This window comes from Patagioenas fasciata, chromosome 2, assembly GCF_037038585.1.
Source record: "Patagioenas fasciata isolate bPatFas1 chromosome 2, bPatFas1.hap1, whole genome shotgun sequence".
In the NCBI taxonomy this organism is placed as follows: Eukaryota; Metazoa; Chordata; class Aves; order Columbiformes; family Columbidae; genus Patagioenas; species Patagioenas fasciata.
In genome coordinates, this window is record NC_092521.1 from 97,983,084 (window position 1) to 98,001,344 (window position 18,261).

At 38.3% G+C, this 18,261-nt stretch overlaps 1 protein-coding gene across 3 annotated transcripts in view; it reads left to right on the top strand.

The window, feature by feature from the left end:
• Positions 1-18,261, top strand: part of KDM1B (lysine demethylase 1B) — a 28,503-nt gene that overhangs the window by 1,617 nt on the left and 8,625 nt on the right. For 2 of the 3 annotated variants that reach the window (XM_065830074.2, XM_071804616.1), the window contains exons 3-17: positions 1,521-1,623; positions 2,452-2,576; positions 4,447-4,536; positions 5,331-5,442; positions 6,166-6,282; positions 7,221-7,259; positions 8,365-8,569; positions 9,682-9,866; positions 10,498-10,674; positions 11,386-11,460; positions 13,038-13,175; positions 14,785-14,956; positions 15,742-15,869; positions 17,086-17,217; positions 17,592-17,666. In XM_065830074.2, the coding sequence (XP_065686146.1) occupies positions 1,534-1,623; positions 2,452-2,576; positions 4,447-4,536; positions 5,331-5,442; positions 6,166-6,282; positions 7,221-7,259; positions 8,365-8,569; positions 9,682-9,866; positions 10,498-10,674; positions 11,386-11,460; positions 13,038-13,175; positions 14,785-14,956; positions 15,742-15,869; positions 17,086-17,217; positions 17,592-17,666 (1,860 nt within the window). In that variant the 5' untranslated portion in view covers positions 1,521-1,533. The remainder of the gene's footprint in view (positions 1-1,520; positions 1,624-2,451; positions 2,577-4,446; positions 4,537-5,330; positions 5,443-6,165; positions 6,283-7,220; positions 7,260-8,364; positions 8,570-9,681; positions 9,867-10,497; positions 10,675-11,385; positions 11,461-13,037; positions 13,176-14,784; positions 14,957-15,741; positions 15,870-17,085; positions 17,218-17,591; positions 17,667-18,261) is intronic. The other variant, XM_071804615.1, reaches the window with a different exon arrangement.

The window sequence follows — 18,261 nt, forward strand, 5'->3', positions numbered from 1 at the left end:
TGTTGTGCCACTGATCCAGAAGGAAAGCTCCTGGGAAAAAACGCCGCCATTTCCTGGGGCGTTGCACAGTAGTTTAGGGAAATCTCATGTAAATGAAACTGGTTGGTTTTCCTTTCTCTACTCTCCAACCTCACCCACCCACATACAGTGGTTAGTTATGGTGGAGTCATGCTTTTTTTTTTTTAATGATAAAGATTGACTTGATTATTTTTCCCTCCCTCTAATTAGTTATAATTGGGGGGAGGGGTGTGTGCATACAAAAAAGAAAATTATTTCTTGTATTGGGTTGTCTGAACTAATTTTTCACTTATGTGGATATCATCATGTGATTTTCTTTCCTCATCCAAATCAATTTCTTCTGTGTTGAGAGGAGAATGAAGCACTAATTTACTTGGTTTGCATCAGCTTCGTTTGAAACTTGGTAAAAATGCCCATTCTCTCTTCCTGTTAGCTTTACTTTAGCAGAATTCACAAACAAAGCTACTGCTACCATGTCCATCACTGTCAGTTTGAACAAGGAAAATGCAGCCTGGAACAGAGAGAACTGAGAAGTCTCAAATATATTAAAAAAAAAAAAAAAATACAAACTGATCCCTACTACAACAAGATAACATTGATGATGCAGTTCTGTAGTGTAAGAGGTTTATTTCCACTTCCTTTCTCTATGCGGTAGAGCGCGTTCAGATCTAATCCTTCCTCTAGACTCTCTTTATTTGTGTTTTACTCCCTGTGAAAATAATTCCTTTGATAATGCCGCTTTAAATATGCTTTCATATTTCTGTGGCATGCTTTCTTACATTCCATGGTTTCCAGCTTACATAATAAACTGTGATCTTTTCCGTGTTCCCACTGATATAGTCGAAGAATGCTATAGAGCTCTCTTGTGGGGTAAACCTTTTATTTTCTCCTATAATATCCTTAACAGCAAAGTTTGTAGTCTTCCAGTCACCTACAATTGCAATGCAACTGCAGTTTAGTCTTTAAATTCTGATGTACTTTCTTAGGAGGGTGTGCAAGTCTTGGAACTGGTTTTTCACCTGGTACTAAACATCTTTTCAGTATGCTGTTTGGAAAAGTGCTTTACAGTGGAAATGTTTTGCTACCAATGAATAAGTAGTTAGCAGGACTACCTTTAACTTGGAATGGTATTTCAATGCTTGCATTATGAGCTGATGTCTAGTTGCTTTGCCAACCCAAATTCCAGTCCAGGTCTTCACGTAATGCAAATCAGATTACTGAAATCCAGGGTATGCTGATCTGGAACAGTCTGTCAAGATGTACTCAAGGATCTAATCTTAACTCTGAATTTAGTTTGAAATAGTAGTATTGTTCCTTCACTGTAATGCTTCATTCTCATTTCCCTTCTGAATTAATAGTGAAGCTAAACAGATGATTCTTACCTAGGTAACTGTGACAAAAGTAGCATTATGAGTGGCTGTACTGCCCAGGCAATTAGACAGCTCTGCAAAGTCAAGCAATTTTATTTTTTTTTCATAAATACTGCCTACCTTCTTTTGCAGATCTAATAATACAATGTCAACTGGAAGGGTACGAACAAAAAAAAAGGCATGTTCTTCAGACCAGTCTCCAGACAACCTTCCTCTGAGGAGTTCTGGAAGACAGGTATTTATGATAATTTAAAACCACATGGGTTTGTACTCTGCTATTTTTTATTTTCTGTTGACATTTATAAAGAAAACAGGCTTCATTGTGTATAAGTTAGGACTCAGAGTACTCTTCCAGAAAGAGGGGGAACTAATTAATTGTGTGAATAAGTAGACAAAGTGTTTTGTTTGTGAACAATATGCAGAAAAGACAAATGCTCAATATAACCTGTAAATACTTGATGTGTTAAAAGTGCAATCACAGATTTCTGTGCAGCCAGACAAAGCTGTCTGCCCACTCAGACAGAGGCCTAAACCAACATGACACACAGTACCTTTGAGGCCCAGAAAAGACATTTGGTATACAGCTTTGTATCTGGAGTCCAAAAAAAGCCCCAAGTCTACCCTGATATTTTATTTGAGGCACAGATAAGATTGTCACTATTAATATCAAGAAGTATGTGAAGAAGATACTTTCTTTTTCTGAAGGAGAAATAGAATGAACACATGAGGATTGACTCATTAGCATGTGATGGAGCTTAAAATATGATTTAAACTGGAAGCTTTGCTTCTAATTTCTTCAGTGGCATCACTTAGACTAAGGCAAGACATTTTTAGCTTTAAATGATACTTCCAGCCTTACTGTTGGGAGTTTTCTGGGGAGAAAAACTGACCTACTTTGACAGCTGTTTCATGCTGCAGCTATTTCACAATGGATACAAAAATTTTCGTTAGTGCCATTCTTAACCATTTGATGCTACCCACGAGCTGCAAAACGGTCTGAATGCCATTTTGTAGAAGAAGCATTTGTGTAATTTCTGGTCAGATTTCAGCTATTCTTTATTAGGTGAAGAAGAAAGCGGCTGAAGCAGCAGATGATGATGAAGAAGCATCAGAGAAGAAATATAGAAAGTGTGAAAAAGCTGGATGCACTGCAACATGTCCTGTTTGCTTTGCCAGTGCAGCTGAAAGGTTTGTTTATTTTTATTTGCATTTTCTGTGGATTTTTCTAGACTTGCAGATGAAGTTTATGATCCTAACTATATTCTGAAAAATGCCTTAGTTTCTAAATGTAGAGAAAGATTCGAAAGTTCTAATATGGGTCTTTAGATGCCAGGAAAGTGTCACAAGTTATTCCTGTTGTGGATAACTGTTCTGTGCAAGTTGGTAATTCAGATACAAAATATCTTTACAATACGCTTGTTTATGTTATTAATGGTATCTTCTGGAACATGCCTTGCTTCTGGGGAACTGAGAGCACATGAGTGTAATCTGAGGAAGCTAAACTCAAGATGGAGAATGAAACCATAATTTACTGCATGAAGTTTTTATCCCTCTTGTGTTGGAATGCTTTGCAGTCTGAGGTGGAATTCCGACCTGGAAATGTTAGGTGTTGGGAGACAGTCATGCTTATTTGAACTCTTTGTTCTCGAGTTGTTCATGGCTTTCCGTGCAGTTGCATGAGTCTGTTTGTATTCTGACCCTGGCAGTACAGAATTCAGGAGACCAGCAAGGTGTATCTGTGATAAGCAATGCATTCGACCTTGTTATGCTGTGGGCAGACTGCAATTATATAGCATTCCTCCCTCCCTGGTTAATTGAGACAAACTTTCCTTGTTTTATTTATTTTCCAATGATATAAAATAATTCAGTACTTCACTTAGTTAGCTATGTGGCTTGTTCCTTAGTGGCAGGAGGTTCTGGATGTTGTCATTGGAAAGTCAAATGTTTTGGTAGTTGCATAAGAGATTTGTAGGGGAAATAAGCACCTGAGAGATCAGAATCAGTGATATTGCATTTTGGGTTTGTGTTGTGTCTTTTTTTGGTGGTGGTTTTTTTTTTTTTTTTTTTTGAATTTAGGAAACAATAGATACTGCTTACTCATCTTTTTGAATTGTTATTTTACTATTTTGATTTCCTCCCCTCCCACCCCCTGAAGTACATACTTTCAACATTATTTATTTGAGATGAGATCATTTCATGGCTAGCTATTTCAGTTAGTAGCTTAGGTCACTGCTTTTTACCTTGTGCTTTTATCTTGAACCATTTCATTGTGTTTAATGGGAGTTTTCTAAGTGAAGAGCAATTGCTTTTTCTGATGAATATAATCTTTGCTAATGGATATTTTGTTCTGAGAGTAATAAAGGAATGAATGACCAGAATGTGTAACTCCTTCCTCAGGGTTTTCTTTCATTGGCTTAAAATTGCAGCCAGCTCGATCACGTGAAAAAAATAGGCAACATCTGTTTTGTGTTCGGATTTGCCTTTATAGTTTTGTCAGTTGTTCTGGGGGCGGGATGTTGTAATGATTTATAAATCAATTGATCACACGTGCAAGAAAAATACTGATTTAAATGATCCCTCCTACCCCTGCACTGATATCAGAACAAAATGGAACAAAGTAAAGGAACTGTAAGTTCCTGTGGAGAGGGACTTTGCCTTATACATTTGCAAAACACTTAGTGTGTCATAGCACATATTGTAAGAGCAAAGGTATTTCATGTTCAGGAAACGTCTGCTTAAGTGGTGCTAAAAGACAGGCTCAGTTGACCATTGTTAATGATAGGTTGCTGGAAGCCAGAGCAACTATAAAACCGCACATTGTGTACGTTTTGCCTCCTTTGCATCTGGTGTTGCTTAGTTTGGAAACTGGAAACATTTGAGACAATTGAAATAATCTTATTGTTATTTGTATGACTGTAGTGCCTTGTGCAAGTCAGCCTTCATGAATGCAACATAAAGCCCTAGCTTGTCCTGAATATTTTGTTCACTGTCAACAGAAAGATGTTTTTTTTTTTCCTGAATGTATCATAAAACTATTTCTATGTCTCCTGCATTACAGATGTGCTAAAAATGGGTATACGTCTAGATGGTATCACCTTTCCTGTGGGGAACACTTCTGCAATGAATGTTTTGACCACTATTACCGAAGGTAGATTTACCAATTAAGGTTGTGCCTTTTCGGTGCTTATTAAAATTTGGCAGACGTTGAAACTGTTGAAACATCATGTACATAAACATAATACAAAGACTTGTCCTCTGTGCTTGCTTTATTCAAAGTGAGGCTTCAATATTGGTGCTAAACCTGCAGGTGTTGTATGGATTAATCGTCGACTTAAACATAGCGGCGTGGACAAAACTGGTTGCTTTCGGCAGGCTGGTTTGTGTGTACAGTTATCCTGAAGCTTTTGTCTTTTTTGAAAACAACATCACAGAATTTTAAATGAAAAGAGCAGTTTTAAGTAAATCTATTTCATTTCATAAAGCAAATTCACTTTACAGTGTGAGTTCAGGAGACCTTGCCTTTCTGTAACATCAAATCAGTGAGAAGATTTAACCCTTGCAGTTCAGTGACCATGAGGGCTCTGGTCAGGCTCACAGAGAGCTTTCAGCTCCAGGCTCCTTCCCGTTTGAGTGGGAGCTGAGTCCAGCTCTGCTAAGACTTTTGGGTGCTTTTGTGCTGAGCGCTACCTGTGACTCAGTCCAGGCCTTAGATTACCAGGAAGTGTGCTCATGATCAAGGTGACACAGCAGTCAGGATGCAATTTGTTGCTATCGTTAAGAACCATCACTTTCTCACTTTTTAACAGGAAAAATATAGGACTCTCTACTGCCTTATTTCTCTGTCCTTTTATGAAATGTTTAATTTTAGAATAACTGCTGTTGCTTGAAATGAACTAGGTATTCAGTGTTCTCACTGCTTGCTGTCTTCTCTTTTCTTCTTAGCCATAAAGATGGTTATGAGAAATATACTGCCTGGAAAAGGATTTGGACAAGTAATGGTAAAAGTGAGCCCAGTCCAAAAGCCTTCATGGCTGATCAACAGCTTCCGTACTGGGTAAGATGGAGGGTGATTTATTTAATAGGGTGTATTTCAGTGTGATGTTCTGCTGTGAGTTTCTGATATTTTATGTTCAAGCAGCAGGTTAGCTGAGCTTTTGTGGGGGTTTTCTAGTATTAGAGGACTGTGGAGAAGCTCAATATAATAATTCTCATCAGCTCCTCCATTATTGGAGACCTTCTCCAGACCCCACAAAGAACAACCTTCTGTTGCTGTCCAGTGGAGTAGCAGCTGGGATGGGTGATGCTCAGGTAGAATAAGACTTGGCAGAGAAGAGAGTGTGCCAGCTGTAGGAAAGTACGAGTTCACGTGAAAGACTTCCAAAACCGATTTTGTGTTTTCCTAGTAAAGAGAGCAGGAGAGACTGGAATGGAAGTAACTTTGGTGGCGGTGGTGGGTTTTTTGTTGTTGTTTCTGAAGTGATGAACAATGTGTTTTTGTGGTAATGCTTGCTGAACTCAGTGAAGACCATAGTAACTGGGTGTTGAACTAATTTTGGAGTGAGTTTCTGTGGAGAAATTCAGTCTTACAGGAGGTGGGCACGAGGTTTCTGTATCACTAATGTCTTACTTATGACCTGAGGATTACATGAGAATGAATTCAACAATTATATTTGAAAACTTACATCTCACTTCTTTCTGACTGGTTAGTTATGCTTCATAAATCTTATCTGTAATCAGACAGCAACAAGTAAAAACATGTTTGTTTTTTGACTGATAGGTGCAGTGCACAAAGCCAGACTGTGGTAAATGGCGTCAGCTGACAAAGGAAATCCAGCTGACACCACAGATAGCAAAAACCTACAGATGTGGTATGAAACTGAACAATTCCACTAAGGTAACAGAAGATTTTTGCTCACATTGAAAGTAACAGCAAGTTGATATTTCTTGTTTGCAGACATTAATTTCTTCCTCTTTGCTGCTTCATGTCCCTAATGTCAAAATTACTGTCTGGTGCCTGGAGAGCTGCCCATGTGCTGTTGGACTTTTTGTTTCCTCGGTGGAAATGTCAAGAAAAAAGCATCTGGAATACTCTTTCTCTGCCCAGTCAGTTGTAAAATCTGTTATTCTGAAGCTACAGAAAGATTATCAGCATGTGCAAATATAGACATACACCAAAATGTTTATTTTGGTTTTGTTTGGCCATGCTTCCTTATTGAGGAAAGCATTTGAAAAGCTCAGTGGGCTTTTATTGATTTTTAGTAAGTTTGTCATGGGGCTTTACATGAAAACTTTCAGCTTTGGCACGAAGATAACTCCTGAAATTTAAGAGAGTCCTTATACTGCCATCGTATCTTTATAGTTATGACATGAAAATACTGACAATATGAAAGCCAGAACATCTTGAAATGTTGTGATAAAGATCCTCTTAAAATAAATGAGAAACTTTTTTCATAGTCTAGACTGCAAGTCTTTCTTGAAAATGTGGAATCTTCCCAGAATTTTTTAATAAAATGCCTCCCTCCCCCCCTTTTTTTTGCTTAACTTGTTTGCTTCAGCGTTCCACTAAATTTCATGGAATAAAATGTATGTTTTGATATCTGACCAGTAGAAACTATTTAATTTAACAAATGAGAAACATTTTCTGGGGTGTTTTGGCTTTATGGTTGGTGTTGTGGTTTTATGTTTTTAGCTATGCATTTCTGTATTTATTTTTACTAACATAATAATCTCTGTTACAGAAGTCTAAGTTTACGGAACTATGCCATGGCCAAATTACCTTGTTTTATATATATTTTTGTTGTACAGCTCTGATACCATTCACTTTTCTTTCAGACTGAGGGCTCAGACCAGTGCTCCATGCCTGAGGACTTGGTGAGTAGTAGCTGTTCCTCCTCATTTGTCCTAGAATATGAAAGCAGTCTTAAAGCACGGCATGTTTCTTTCCTTTTCTTGGTCCTTTGGCCACTTATGGCTGTATTTATGCATTTTGCTCAGGAAACTGTCAGACACTATTTGCAACAGAGCCTAGGGCCTTCTACTTTCTCATCTTTTTCCTCTTTTCCCTTACCATACCAGTTAGCTTTCAGGTGGTTCGTGATGTCTTTGAGCTGTGGCCTGTGATTCAAGGTATACTCCTAATTCTCTTTTTTGATCAGGCGAAACAGTATTCAGTTGCCACCTTTCAAATAAAATTCCCCATCATAAAATTTCCCTGTCTTTCAGGTGGTTTCTCTCTTTAGGCAAGGTAGTCTCCTCTTTTTGAAGACTGCAGGAGAACATCAAAACATGTTTTCTCTCTCCTTTCCCTCAGACTACTAAACTAGATGATGTATGTTGGTGTTGCAATGGGTTTATGATCACCTAACCCTGCATTTCAGATTTAGTATGATCTGATGTTCAATAAGCCAATGTTGGCAAGTGTACCTGAGGTACCTTTAGCCCAGGAAACATGCTCAGCTTACTGTTGACTCTTGTAGAAGCTTTGTATTTTTGTTTCCTTAATGCATGTTCAATTTGTAAACTAAGGCTGAATCATTAGTGTTTGTTAGGGTTTTAGAAGGTCTTTGATGGAGATAGCGGAATCTGAAATAAATTGATCAGTTAGTGTAGACTTTTCTAAGTTCAGATTTCTGGATGCGTAGACAACTGTAAATGTTTTATACAGGGCCTGCTGAGGCAAAGATGTGTGGTCAAGGCATGTCTCATCTGTTTGCTTTCCACTTGGGTGTGGAGTTTGTGAAGTTTCAGCTCCATTTCTGAGGAAGAGATTAATGCTATAGGTTTTCTGTGTCAGGCTGAGGAAGGGGAAAGAGGGAGAGAAAATGTCTTTATGACTTGCAATTCTGAGATTGGTACTTCTAGTGCTTTTTGGTCTCAGTTTTGGAGGGGTGGGGGGGAATTGGTTCATTTTCCAACGTTTTCAAAGTACTGACGTGTTCTCTTCTCCCCTCTTTCCTTCACTTCTCCGCTTGGCCAGAGAGTGGCTGAAGTTTCAGACCATTGGTGGTACTCCATGCTCATACTCCCTCCTTTGCTGAAAGACAGTGTGGCAGCTCCCTTTCTAGCTGCATATTATCCAGACTGCGTGGGCATGAGTCCATCCTGTACCAGCACTAATCGGTTACCTGGTGAATCCAACCTTGTGAAGTTAGAGCACTTAAAGAGCGTGCCTAATTTGACTGGTAAGGGCCATCCGCAGGGCTCTGTTGCTTAAATAGGTGCAATAAATTTTGTCTTCTGAGTTTATAAGGCACATAATGCTCCTGATTCAGAAACACTAGTTCTGTTCTCAGCACTAATACACACTCTCTGTGTGACTGCCTCTGTACTTTAATGCAACTTACTCCTTTGTAAGGTAAAGGTAACACATTTTGTATGTCATTTCTTCAGGGAGTAAGCGCAGACTGCATAGGCTTTTTGTTTACCACCTGTCATTTGTTGAAAGAAATAGGAAATTAACATGCGGGTACTTAAAGATTGTTTGCATTCTTAAAGAAATAAAGATTTATCAAAACAAAACATGTTTCTGCTAGTTTTGATATTGTGGATCTTTGGGGCTTTGGAGAAAAGGATTCAATTTCTTTAGGCATTAGGATTCTCTTTAGGTTAATTTTTTGCTAATGACAGCTCTCAGACTGACAACCTGGGAGTGTGGATCTGCAGAATAGGTCAGATATAGAGAAAGGTAGTTCAGGATTCCCATATTCATCTTGGAGAGTGTGCTTTGAGGAAAGTTCAGCTGCTGTGTCATCTTAGAAGGCTTTGCTCCCCTTAGGTGCTGAAAATAAATCTGCCCATCTATTCAGCAGATATTTATCTGCTTAACAAACAGAAAACTTCATTACACAGAGCTACCAATACTGCATGTGGAAGATGATTACCTTTAGTTCCTACCCACTCTTGACGGTATTGGGAGCTGATGATGAAAGGGGTTCGGAGTCATGCATGAGCCTGTCCAGTGATGCTAGACCTTAGACTTGAGTTTAGATCCTGTTCTTTGTTGGACTCATCATGGCATCTGAGGGCACATACTGTTTCTCTGGCAAAACTTAAGCTCTCGTAGGTCCAAGATGTACCCAGAAGGTAGCAGGACAATAATTAATACTGCACAGCCTAGAGGGCAGGAGAGGGGAGAGCAATATAAGTGAAACCGTTCTAAAGGTGGTTAGAGGCTGGAAAGCTTCATTACTTTTTTATCTATGTAAGGTCAGTGGATCCTCTTAGAGGGAAAAGGATGCGATGTGCAATGAAGGTACGATGGAATGTGACTAGTTCTTGGTGTGTCTTTATTCAGTTGCAGGTATGAACAAGTATTTCCAGCCTTTTTATCAACCCAATGAATGTGGGAAAGCACTTTGTGTGAGGCCAGATGTCATGGAACTGGATGAGCTCTATGAGTTCCCAGAATATTCACGAGACCCCACCATGTACTTGGCTTTGAGAAACCTCATTTTGGCTTTGTGGTACACAAACTGCAAGGTAAGAGATGCTAATAGTTAATTTGTTTGTTCATAAATAAGAGCTACTTATTTGGGATGTGGACTCTCTTCTTAGGGATTGGACTCTTCGTAGATGTCTCCTTATGCACCAGAAAAATTGCTCCTGTCCTTTTGAAAATCCATTCTAAGACTGTTTTTTGTTGTTGTTGTTGCTTGTGATGTGTTTTTTTGTTGGTTTTTTTTTGGTTTGTGTTTTGTTGTGGTTTTTTTGTTTGTTTTTGGGTGTTTTTTTTGAGTTTTAAAGCCTAGGAGTTTCTTTTGGAATGGATTTTATTGGAATGGCATTGTGAGCATTGCCACCAGGTAGATTCATTTGGCAATCAGGGATGCATTTCGATACCATTCCTGTACTAATGGAGCACACCATGGAGTTTGCGAAAGTATTTTCCAGACTCATGTGCTTTTATTTCATGCCAGTCTAGCTTAATACTTGTTGCCTTACTGTGTCAAGCTGGCGACTAAGTAACTACCACAAAACCTGCTTTTAAAATGCTCTCAGAAACCTGATTCACTATTAATTTGTACCATGTGGTTTACAATTTACATATCATGTAAGTACATAAAAAAAAAAGAATATTAGATAATCAACACTTTCTGTTTCTCCTTTGCAGGAGGCTCTCACCCCTCAAAAATGTATCCATCATATCATTGTTAGGGGGCTTGTGCGTATTCGCTGTGTACAAGAAATGGAAAGAATACTTTATTTTATGACAAGGAAAGGGCTGATTAATACGGGGATCTTATCAGTCAATCCGGACCAGTATCTTCTTCCTAAAGAATACCACAATGTAAGTTGCTGTTATAATCCCTACATTATTAGTGCTATAAAACTACATGGCATATTTTTTTTTGTTCTGGATTTTTTGCTCATTACCTTTGATTCCAACCATTTATGTAAAAATTTCTTCTAAAAGCAAACATGTTGCATGTTTTTCACGTTATTCTTATCTGCCTTCAATGGTTATGAAAGCTCCAGATGTGCAACTCTTCCCAGCAAGGTTTTTGTTCACACTGAAAAACATGGAATTCAGTCCTACAGATTTGTGCTTCCTATGAGCTTTTCAGATGGGGGGGAACTGTATGGAAAATATACAATACAGTTAGGTTCTTCTCATGGCTCAGCCTTATAATTTACCTCTGCTTCCATAGGTCAGGAAACTTCTATTCCATGTTTGTTTGTAAGGACTCTGATTAAAGGACACATAGTTATGATCACTAATTTAAACAGAACTTCATCTGTTTCTGTTACAAGACATTGGAACATCTGCTTTTAAAGTGCTTAAAAATCGTAACTATTTTCAAAGCTACAACTCATCTTTTCACTGTACTAAATGCACTATCATCTTTAAAAGTTATATGGATTACTTTAGAGAACAAGAGAGCCGTAGTCTTCTGAAACCTATTGATATTTTTAACTTTAGCAAAAAGAAAAATAAGTGTGCAATTATAATTTCTATTTTAGTTCTAATTATTTATTTAAATATTTTATTAATTTTTAGAAATCCGTCATTATTGTTGGGGCTGGTGCAGCAGGGTTAGCAGCAGCTCGACAACTGCACAACTTTGGAATTAAGGTAAAAAACATCACTTAAAGTCAGACTTCCTCTGCTTTGAAAGTGTTCTTCATGAAAATGAAAAAAATACATAATTGTCACAAACATTTATGTATAGGGCATCCTAATTAATTTGTAAAATCTGGGGTTTTATTGAGTAAGTCTGCTGTTTAAAACCAGCATTTATTTGTATCTAAAATTCAACAAAGCATCCAGTGTATATTTTACGTAGACTTGGGTAGGAAGTATAGGGGGGACATGGATGCTCATGTCCAAATAATGGCACTGTAGATGATGATGGTTTTATAAATGAGGTCAAATTTTCTTTCTTTTGTGCACTTTACTGGACTTGTTGCTTATCAAAAACAAGCAAACCACATGTATTTCCCTTTTCCCCTCATGTTTGTCACTGATTGAAAGTGTAATCTCACAATATTTACATGTTGACATAATTTTACACATCAGAATATTCTTATGAAAATCTATAGGACTCTTTATGCATGAAGTGTTTGCAGGGCTGGTGTTTAAGGAAATGAATGAGTATCTGACGCTACAAATTTGCATGTTTATACGTTCATATGTGTATATATTTATAAGAAAACCTGAATCCTATAGTCCCATTGTCTCATTCTTTGGTTGCTAAATAGCAAATTGCAGTGTAGCCTCTTTGTATATCAAGTCCTGTGGAAAGCTGTCCTGCATTAAAATACATAACTATCAACTGGCAGGACCTTCTTTTTTTAATATATAAAATACGCTCTGTTGCTTTCTACTGTTATGGAGAGATGGAATTTCTCTAAAAAGACTTCCTCTAAAAATAAATGGATAAATGTAAGTAAGGGTAAACATAGTCAGACATCCATCTAGTCCAGTATTCTGGATCTGTCTGTGACAAGTAGTAGATGCTGAAAGAGGTATGTATGAATGGTGGAAATACATAAGAATGGGGTTTTCTTTGAATACCCCAGGAATACATTTCTCCAAAAGGTGTATGGAGTTCGTCAGATGGACACTGAACCTAGATCATTGTGTTTAATAGCCTGCAACATGCCTTAAACTCCCAATTTTGAAATTTCCTGAATAGAATCATAGAATGTCCTGAGTTGGAAGGGACCCACAAGGATCATCGAGTCCAGCTCCCATCCCTGCACAGGACAACCCCACAGTTCACACCATGTGTCTGAGGGCATTGTCCAGTCTCTTATTGAACACTGTCAGGCTTGGGGCCGTGACACCTCCCTGGGGAGCCTGTTCCAGCGCTCCACCACCCTCTGGGGGAAGAACCTTTTACTCATGTCCAACCTAAACCTCCTCTGGCACATATTGCTTAGCTTTTTTAAAAAGAAGGCTTATTTTTGTTTAAGTTGTTTCTTAAAGTAACAATTACTTTATATGTGTATATTCCAAAGGGTTACTTTAAAAAACAATTTAAATGCGTAAATTAACTATATCCACAAACGAAAATAAAGTGTTAAGATCATTAGCACTGCTGGACTGCTTGGTTTTTTTATGTTTTGTTTTCCCCTTTGCTCTTGAACTTAACAGATACATTTAATATAATCAAATCTTACAATTTACTAAGCTGCATTGTGTCATAGGTCATTATCTTAGAAGCTAAAGACAGAATTGGTGGCCGTGTGTTGGACGATAAGACATTCAAAGGAGTCACTGTTGGGAGAGGTGCACAGATCGTCAATGGATGTGTCAACAACCCAATGGCACTAATGTGTGAGCAAGTGGGTTCTCTGCAGTGGTCATGCGTTGTCACTAGTGAAAAATTGTCATTTAAGCCAGGGTTGGGTGATGGGGTGTGGGTGGGAGTCCTTTTCATGGCACGATTAAAACACTGTTCTATGTTGTAAGTAAACTCTCTGTTGCTATTATATCTTGGATAACAGCTGAGCACAGAGGAGGGCCGTAGAATGGTTTTGGGCACATTATGTAAAGAAAAGCAAGGTGGCTCCAGCTTTGGTACCAGAGGAAACCACTTTTTTCCCCCCTTTCTGCATATAGTAATGTAAAAGGTTCTCAGCAGATTTCCTTAGAGCTGTGAAAGGCTTTAATCTGGAAGGCTATTGCTGTGTTTTTGTAATACGCAGTTCTATGACAGACTTTGCTTTGCTCAGCTTCTACATTTCTAGTTCAATTGTGGAGAAGTTAAGATGAATATGTATAACAACTACAGATGCAAACACACTGCAGTTCAGTTTTGGTTGGTTAGTTGGCTGGGTTTTTTTCGTGTTTGTTGATTTAGTTTGGCTTGGGTTTTTTTGGGTAGGAAGCTGGATTTCTCTAAGTGGAACTTAAGTACAGATTTTGTTCAGAGAGGCATGCAAATCCAGTTCATGCTCTTTTAACTGCTTAGTGTAATTTTAGGACTGTATAAATGTAGGAGTAGTTACATTTGGCCCTTTGAAGGCAACCGCCAGGCTGATATGGCCGCCAGTGAAAATTAGTTTGACACCTGTGATTTATAGTGTCATGATTTTTTTGTTTTTAAAATAGTGTTTTAGTTGTGAGATGAAGAGCAATGACTTCTGAACACACACTGGGTGCCTATCCATTTCTAGCCATTTGATGTCAACTTTGGTTCAAAGTGCAACTGTATCTTGAGATCTGCAGTGGTGACCAACAGCCTAGAGGGACGTGACGATGTGTGAAAATCCCTGGAGTGCACCCTAAATGACAAGGCCCTAGGAAGAACTTAGCACTTTATTTGTGCTATTGTCTCTAGACTGACTCTGTAGAACATAAAAACGTTTTTATTCTGACTTGCCTCTGTTGTGCGTTCGATAAAAGTTGGACAGGCAGAGCAAGACCCCAGGTTTCATTCCAAGTAATTTCTTTCTTTGCTTGTTTGTTAATGATCTGGGTGGTAACTTGCAAGTGACATCCTGTCAATTCCTGAATGCAGGGAACTGTTTGGGCATCGTGCACCAGAAAATTGTACAAAAGAACTGATTCTAATGGTGATTTAGAGAACAAGGTGAGGTAGAAATGAAGGAGACTGGTTCATTGTGTTTGATAACCAGATGCAGCATCCCTGTACTGGTCCTTGGCCTGACAGGAAAGTTGGAGATGAGGTTTCTGGGAAACTGCAATATTAAAAAGGGAGGAAGAGTGGGGAACAACAGTTTGTGGACAATTAACAGATAGAAGGGTTGTTGGTATTCCAGTTTTAGGAGGATGAAAGTTTGAGTTAATCTGACCAATTATTTAAAGTCCTGGATGTTTAAGTGGCATCACTTAAATCTGAGGGACTCACATTACTTTAAATAACTTTGAGCAAACTAGGCACTGTAGTTTTTCTATACTTAAAAAGCAATAAAATGTCTTTTTCTTAAGCTTGGCATTAAAATGCACAAACTAGGAGAGAGATGTGACTTGATCCAGGAAGGTGGAAGGATAACAGATCCCACTATTGATAAACGTATGGACTTTCATTTCAATGCCATCCTAGATGTCGTCTCTGAGTGGAGAAAAGATAAAACCCAACATCAAGATGTTCCTCTTGGTGGTAAGTGGGAGGGGTATTCACGAAGTAAAGATGTTGGTTGTGTTCATAGAGTTTTATATTAAATTGACTTTTACATCAGATATTTTTAGAAGTCTCTGGCTGTACATCTGACCTTACATCCAACAGTGATAAGCTGGCTCTGTGGAAGACAAAGGAAGATTGACTGCTGTATACACACAGACCAAAATATCACTTGTAACTTTTAAGGATGCCTAATTTCAAGGCTTTTATAATACTGTACAACTTCTGATGTAGTATCTTGTTTTCATGAGGTAGCTTATTCAGTATAACTAGTGCCACTAGCAGTTCAAAAGACTTGCTTCTTGCTGAAGCAGGCCATAGCTGGCCATAACTCTTACACTTTTTGACTCATCTGTCTAAAAAAAGAGCCTGATCAAAGCCTTCTGCTGGTAAGAACAGTCCCATCTCCATTGGTAATACCTCCCTCCGCACTTAGAGCATGCAAACACATTCAACAACAAAAAATAAACTAGCTCAGAAATGTCTGCCTCCCAGATCTTTTCAGCATGGATTGATTCTCTAAGACAGAATCAGCAACTTTTTAGTCTTCAGTGAACTCTGGATCAAATTTCTCAGGTTTTTTGTGTTTGTCTTGGTTTTTTTTTTGTGTTTTTTTTTTTTTTTGTTTGGTAAGAAGAACAACATCTTGGTGCAATTTAGCAATAAGCTTGAAAATTTTGTGATGCAGAGAATAGCATATGGAAATGCAGTAGGACTTCTGACGAATTGTGATGTATTCTTATTTTAAACTTGTTCTTTCACAGAAAAAATACAAGAGATTTATAAAGCCTTTATTCAGGAGTCTGGTATCCAGTTCAGTGAGCTGGAAGAAAAAGTACTACAGTTCCATCTCAGTAATTTGGAGTATGCTTGTGGCAGCAATCTCTCTCAGGTGAGTTTTGACAGCTGTGTCCTGAAGTGGTTGAGCAGGGTTGGAAGTAACATTGAGAAGTCATCTGATCCATCCCATGGCTCCAAAGGAAGACTCAGCCATCCCTGAACTGTTCCTACATCCTTAACCTGTTCTTTAGACAGACTCCAGCACTTCCTTAGGTAAGCTGATGGGAGTTCATGACATGCTTCCAGCAACATCCTCTTTAACGCAGAAGTTGAGAGTAGGTGGTAGAGTGGAGCAGGGCATTTTGCTGAGGTGCTGGGTGGTAGGATTTACAGGAGAGTTCCTCTTCCCCAAATGTTGTGTGTGACTTCTGCTTCTCAGTTCTGTGTTTAAAAACTGAGGTATTTCTCTACCTTGCTAGATATCTTGAGAATAAATGCATTTAACTTCTGAAGTGTTCCAACCCCCTGACAGTGGCCCCAGTTCACCACTCCTAGGTATTCTGTTGACTATGTGATACTTGGCTTTCCTCGTGACTTCAATTTTAACCAAGCAGGTTCAGGAAATATCAAAGTATGATGTTTTTTGCAGTGCGTTATTTACTTAGTCCTGTTGCTTGAGTTAAAGATGTTTGAGGTCAATTGTACTATAGCAGTGGGACAGACGAGTGACGTGTGCAGATGCACAAAGCTCATCTGAACTGAGAAGCACGTAAGAACATAACAGCTTGAGAATGGCTTCAGATTTTTCACTGCTAAGTGGTGACTGCTTAATGCAAATATCACTATTGTTCCAACTGTGGGTTTGCAGGGATGGCAGGAGAAGTGAAAAATATCATGGAAGAACCTCCAAAGTGACAGCAAAGTTCCAGTGAGATATTTTTGTATTTTATTTTCCCCTTCATGTTGGGAAATAAAATATTTCAATTTTTTAGTTGAAATTTTAAGGCTGTAAAATCTGATTCCTTTGCTAGAGACAGAAAACTGAAATGAACACACTGCAATCCACCTGAATTTCTGTACTACTTCCCTTGTTTTCTCTACCAAGCAGAACTATGAATTACCTGCTAGTGACCAACCCATATTATGACATTTCTTAATCCAGCAATTTCTGTGTTGTATAGTGGCCTTAGGTAAATAAGCCGTTTGCATTTGTCCATGTTGCCATACATTCGGGTGATACAATTTGTGAAGGGAATTAGGGTGGCTTCTTCTAAAGTGTGGGACTTTCACCTCACCAGTAGAGACAGCTAGTTATGTTCTGTTCACAGGTATCTGCACGCTCATGGGACCACAATGAATTTTTTGCCCAGTTTGCTGGAGATCACACTCTTCTAACTGTGGGATATTCTACTGTGATTGATAAATTGGCAGAAGGGCTGGACATCCGGCTGAATTTCCCAGTGAGTCTGGAAAATGTTGGTGCGGTGCCTGTCTTGGATTGCTTTGAAGCACCCAATCGTATCTTTGTATTCTTTGGGACCAGGCAAATCTGTACCTGTGATTATTTCGACTTGTTTTAAGAAAAGAGACGACAATTTCAGGATTTCTGGAAATCCTCTTTGAGGACTATCAGTACTTAAATATTGTGAAATGATGAGCTTGTATGTTACAATTTTTCTTTTCAGATTCCATGGAGGCTATTTTTTTTTTCTCAATATTTCTCTGGAAAACAAGTGTTCTTCAATTTCTAGTTTGCAGACTGGTGCTACGGTATCTATTTTTGTCTGAATTTGCATTGCATATGTAGAACCTTCTTCAATTTGTCTTTCAATAGGTACAGAGTATTGACTATTCTGGTGAGGAAGTACAGATCACCACTGCAGATGGAACAGTGTGGACAACACAAAAGGTAACTAATATGCTTCACGATTAAGGATTTTGGGAACACAAGAAAATATTGACCACAGTACATGTATTTTTGGTGGTGGTGTTGTTGTGTTTTGTTTTGTGTTTTTTTTTCCTCAGAAGACTATTTAGTCTAATTTATTCCCACTCAAAGATGAAAACTCATATATTCTAATGACCCATATTTGGTTGTTTTTCATTGAGCATGCTTGAGTTTTGAGTACTAGCTGATTTGAAGAATTAAGCACTATAAAGGTACTATTAAAACTGTGAAACAAATAGATTTTTATTTGGTCTCTGAAGTGACAGTTATGTTTTCTTGTTCCATTCCCTGCTCAGCTTTACCCCATTTCGCATGTGAATCTACCCTGTTAAAATTTGGTGTGCAGCACTTGACTACCCTTGTTTCTCAGTCTCCCTTATTTCATGTATTCCTACCAGCTTCGTGCTGTGTTATTTAGCTTTTAGTAATTTTTAAAATTATACCTAAGCTCGATCAAGACTGGATTGACATCAACAGTGTTACTGAGCATATTTTAAAAAGAAGGGATTTGTGAAGGAACAAGAAACAAACCAAAACAACGAGCATCTTCTCTCCT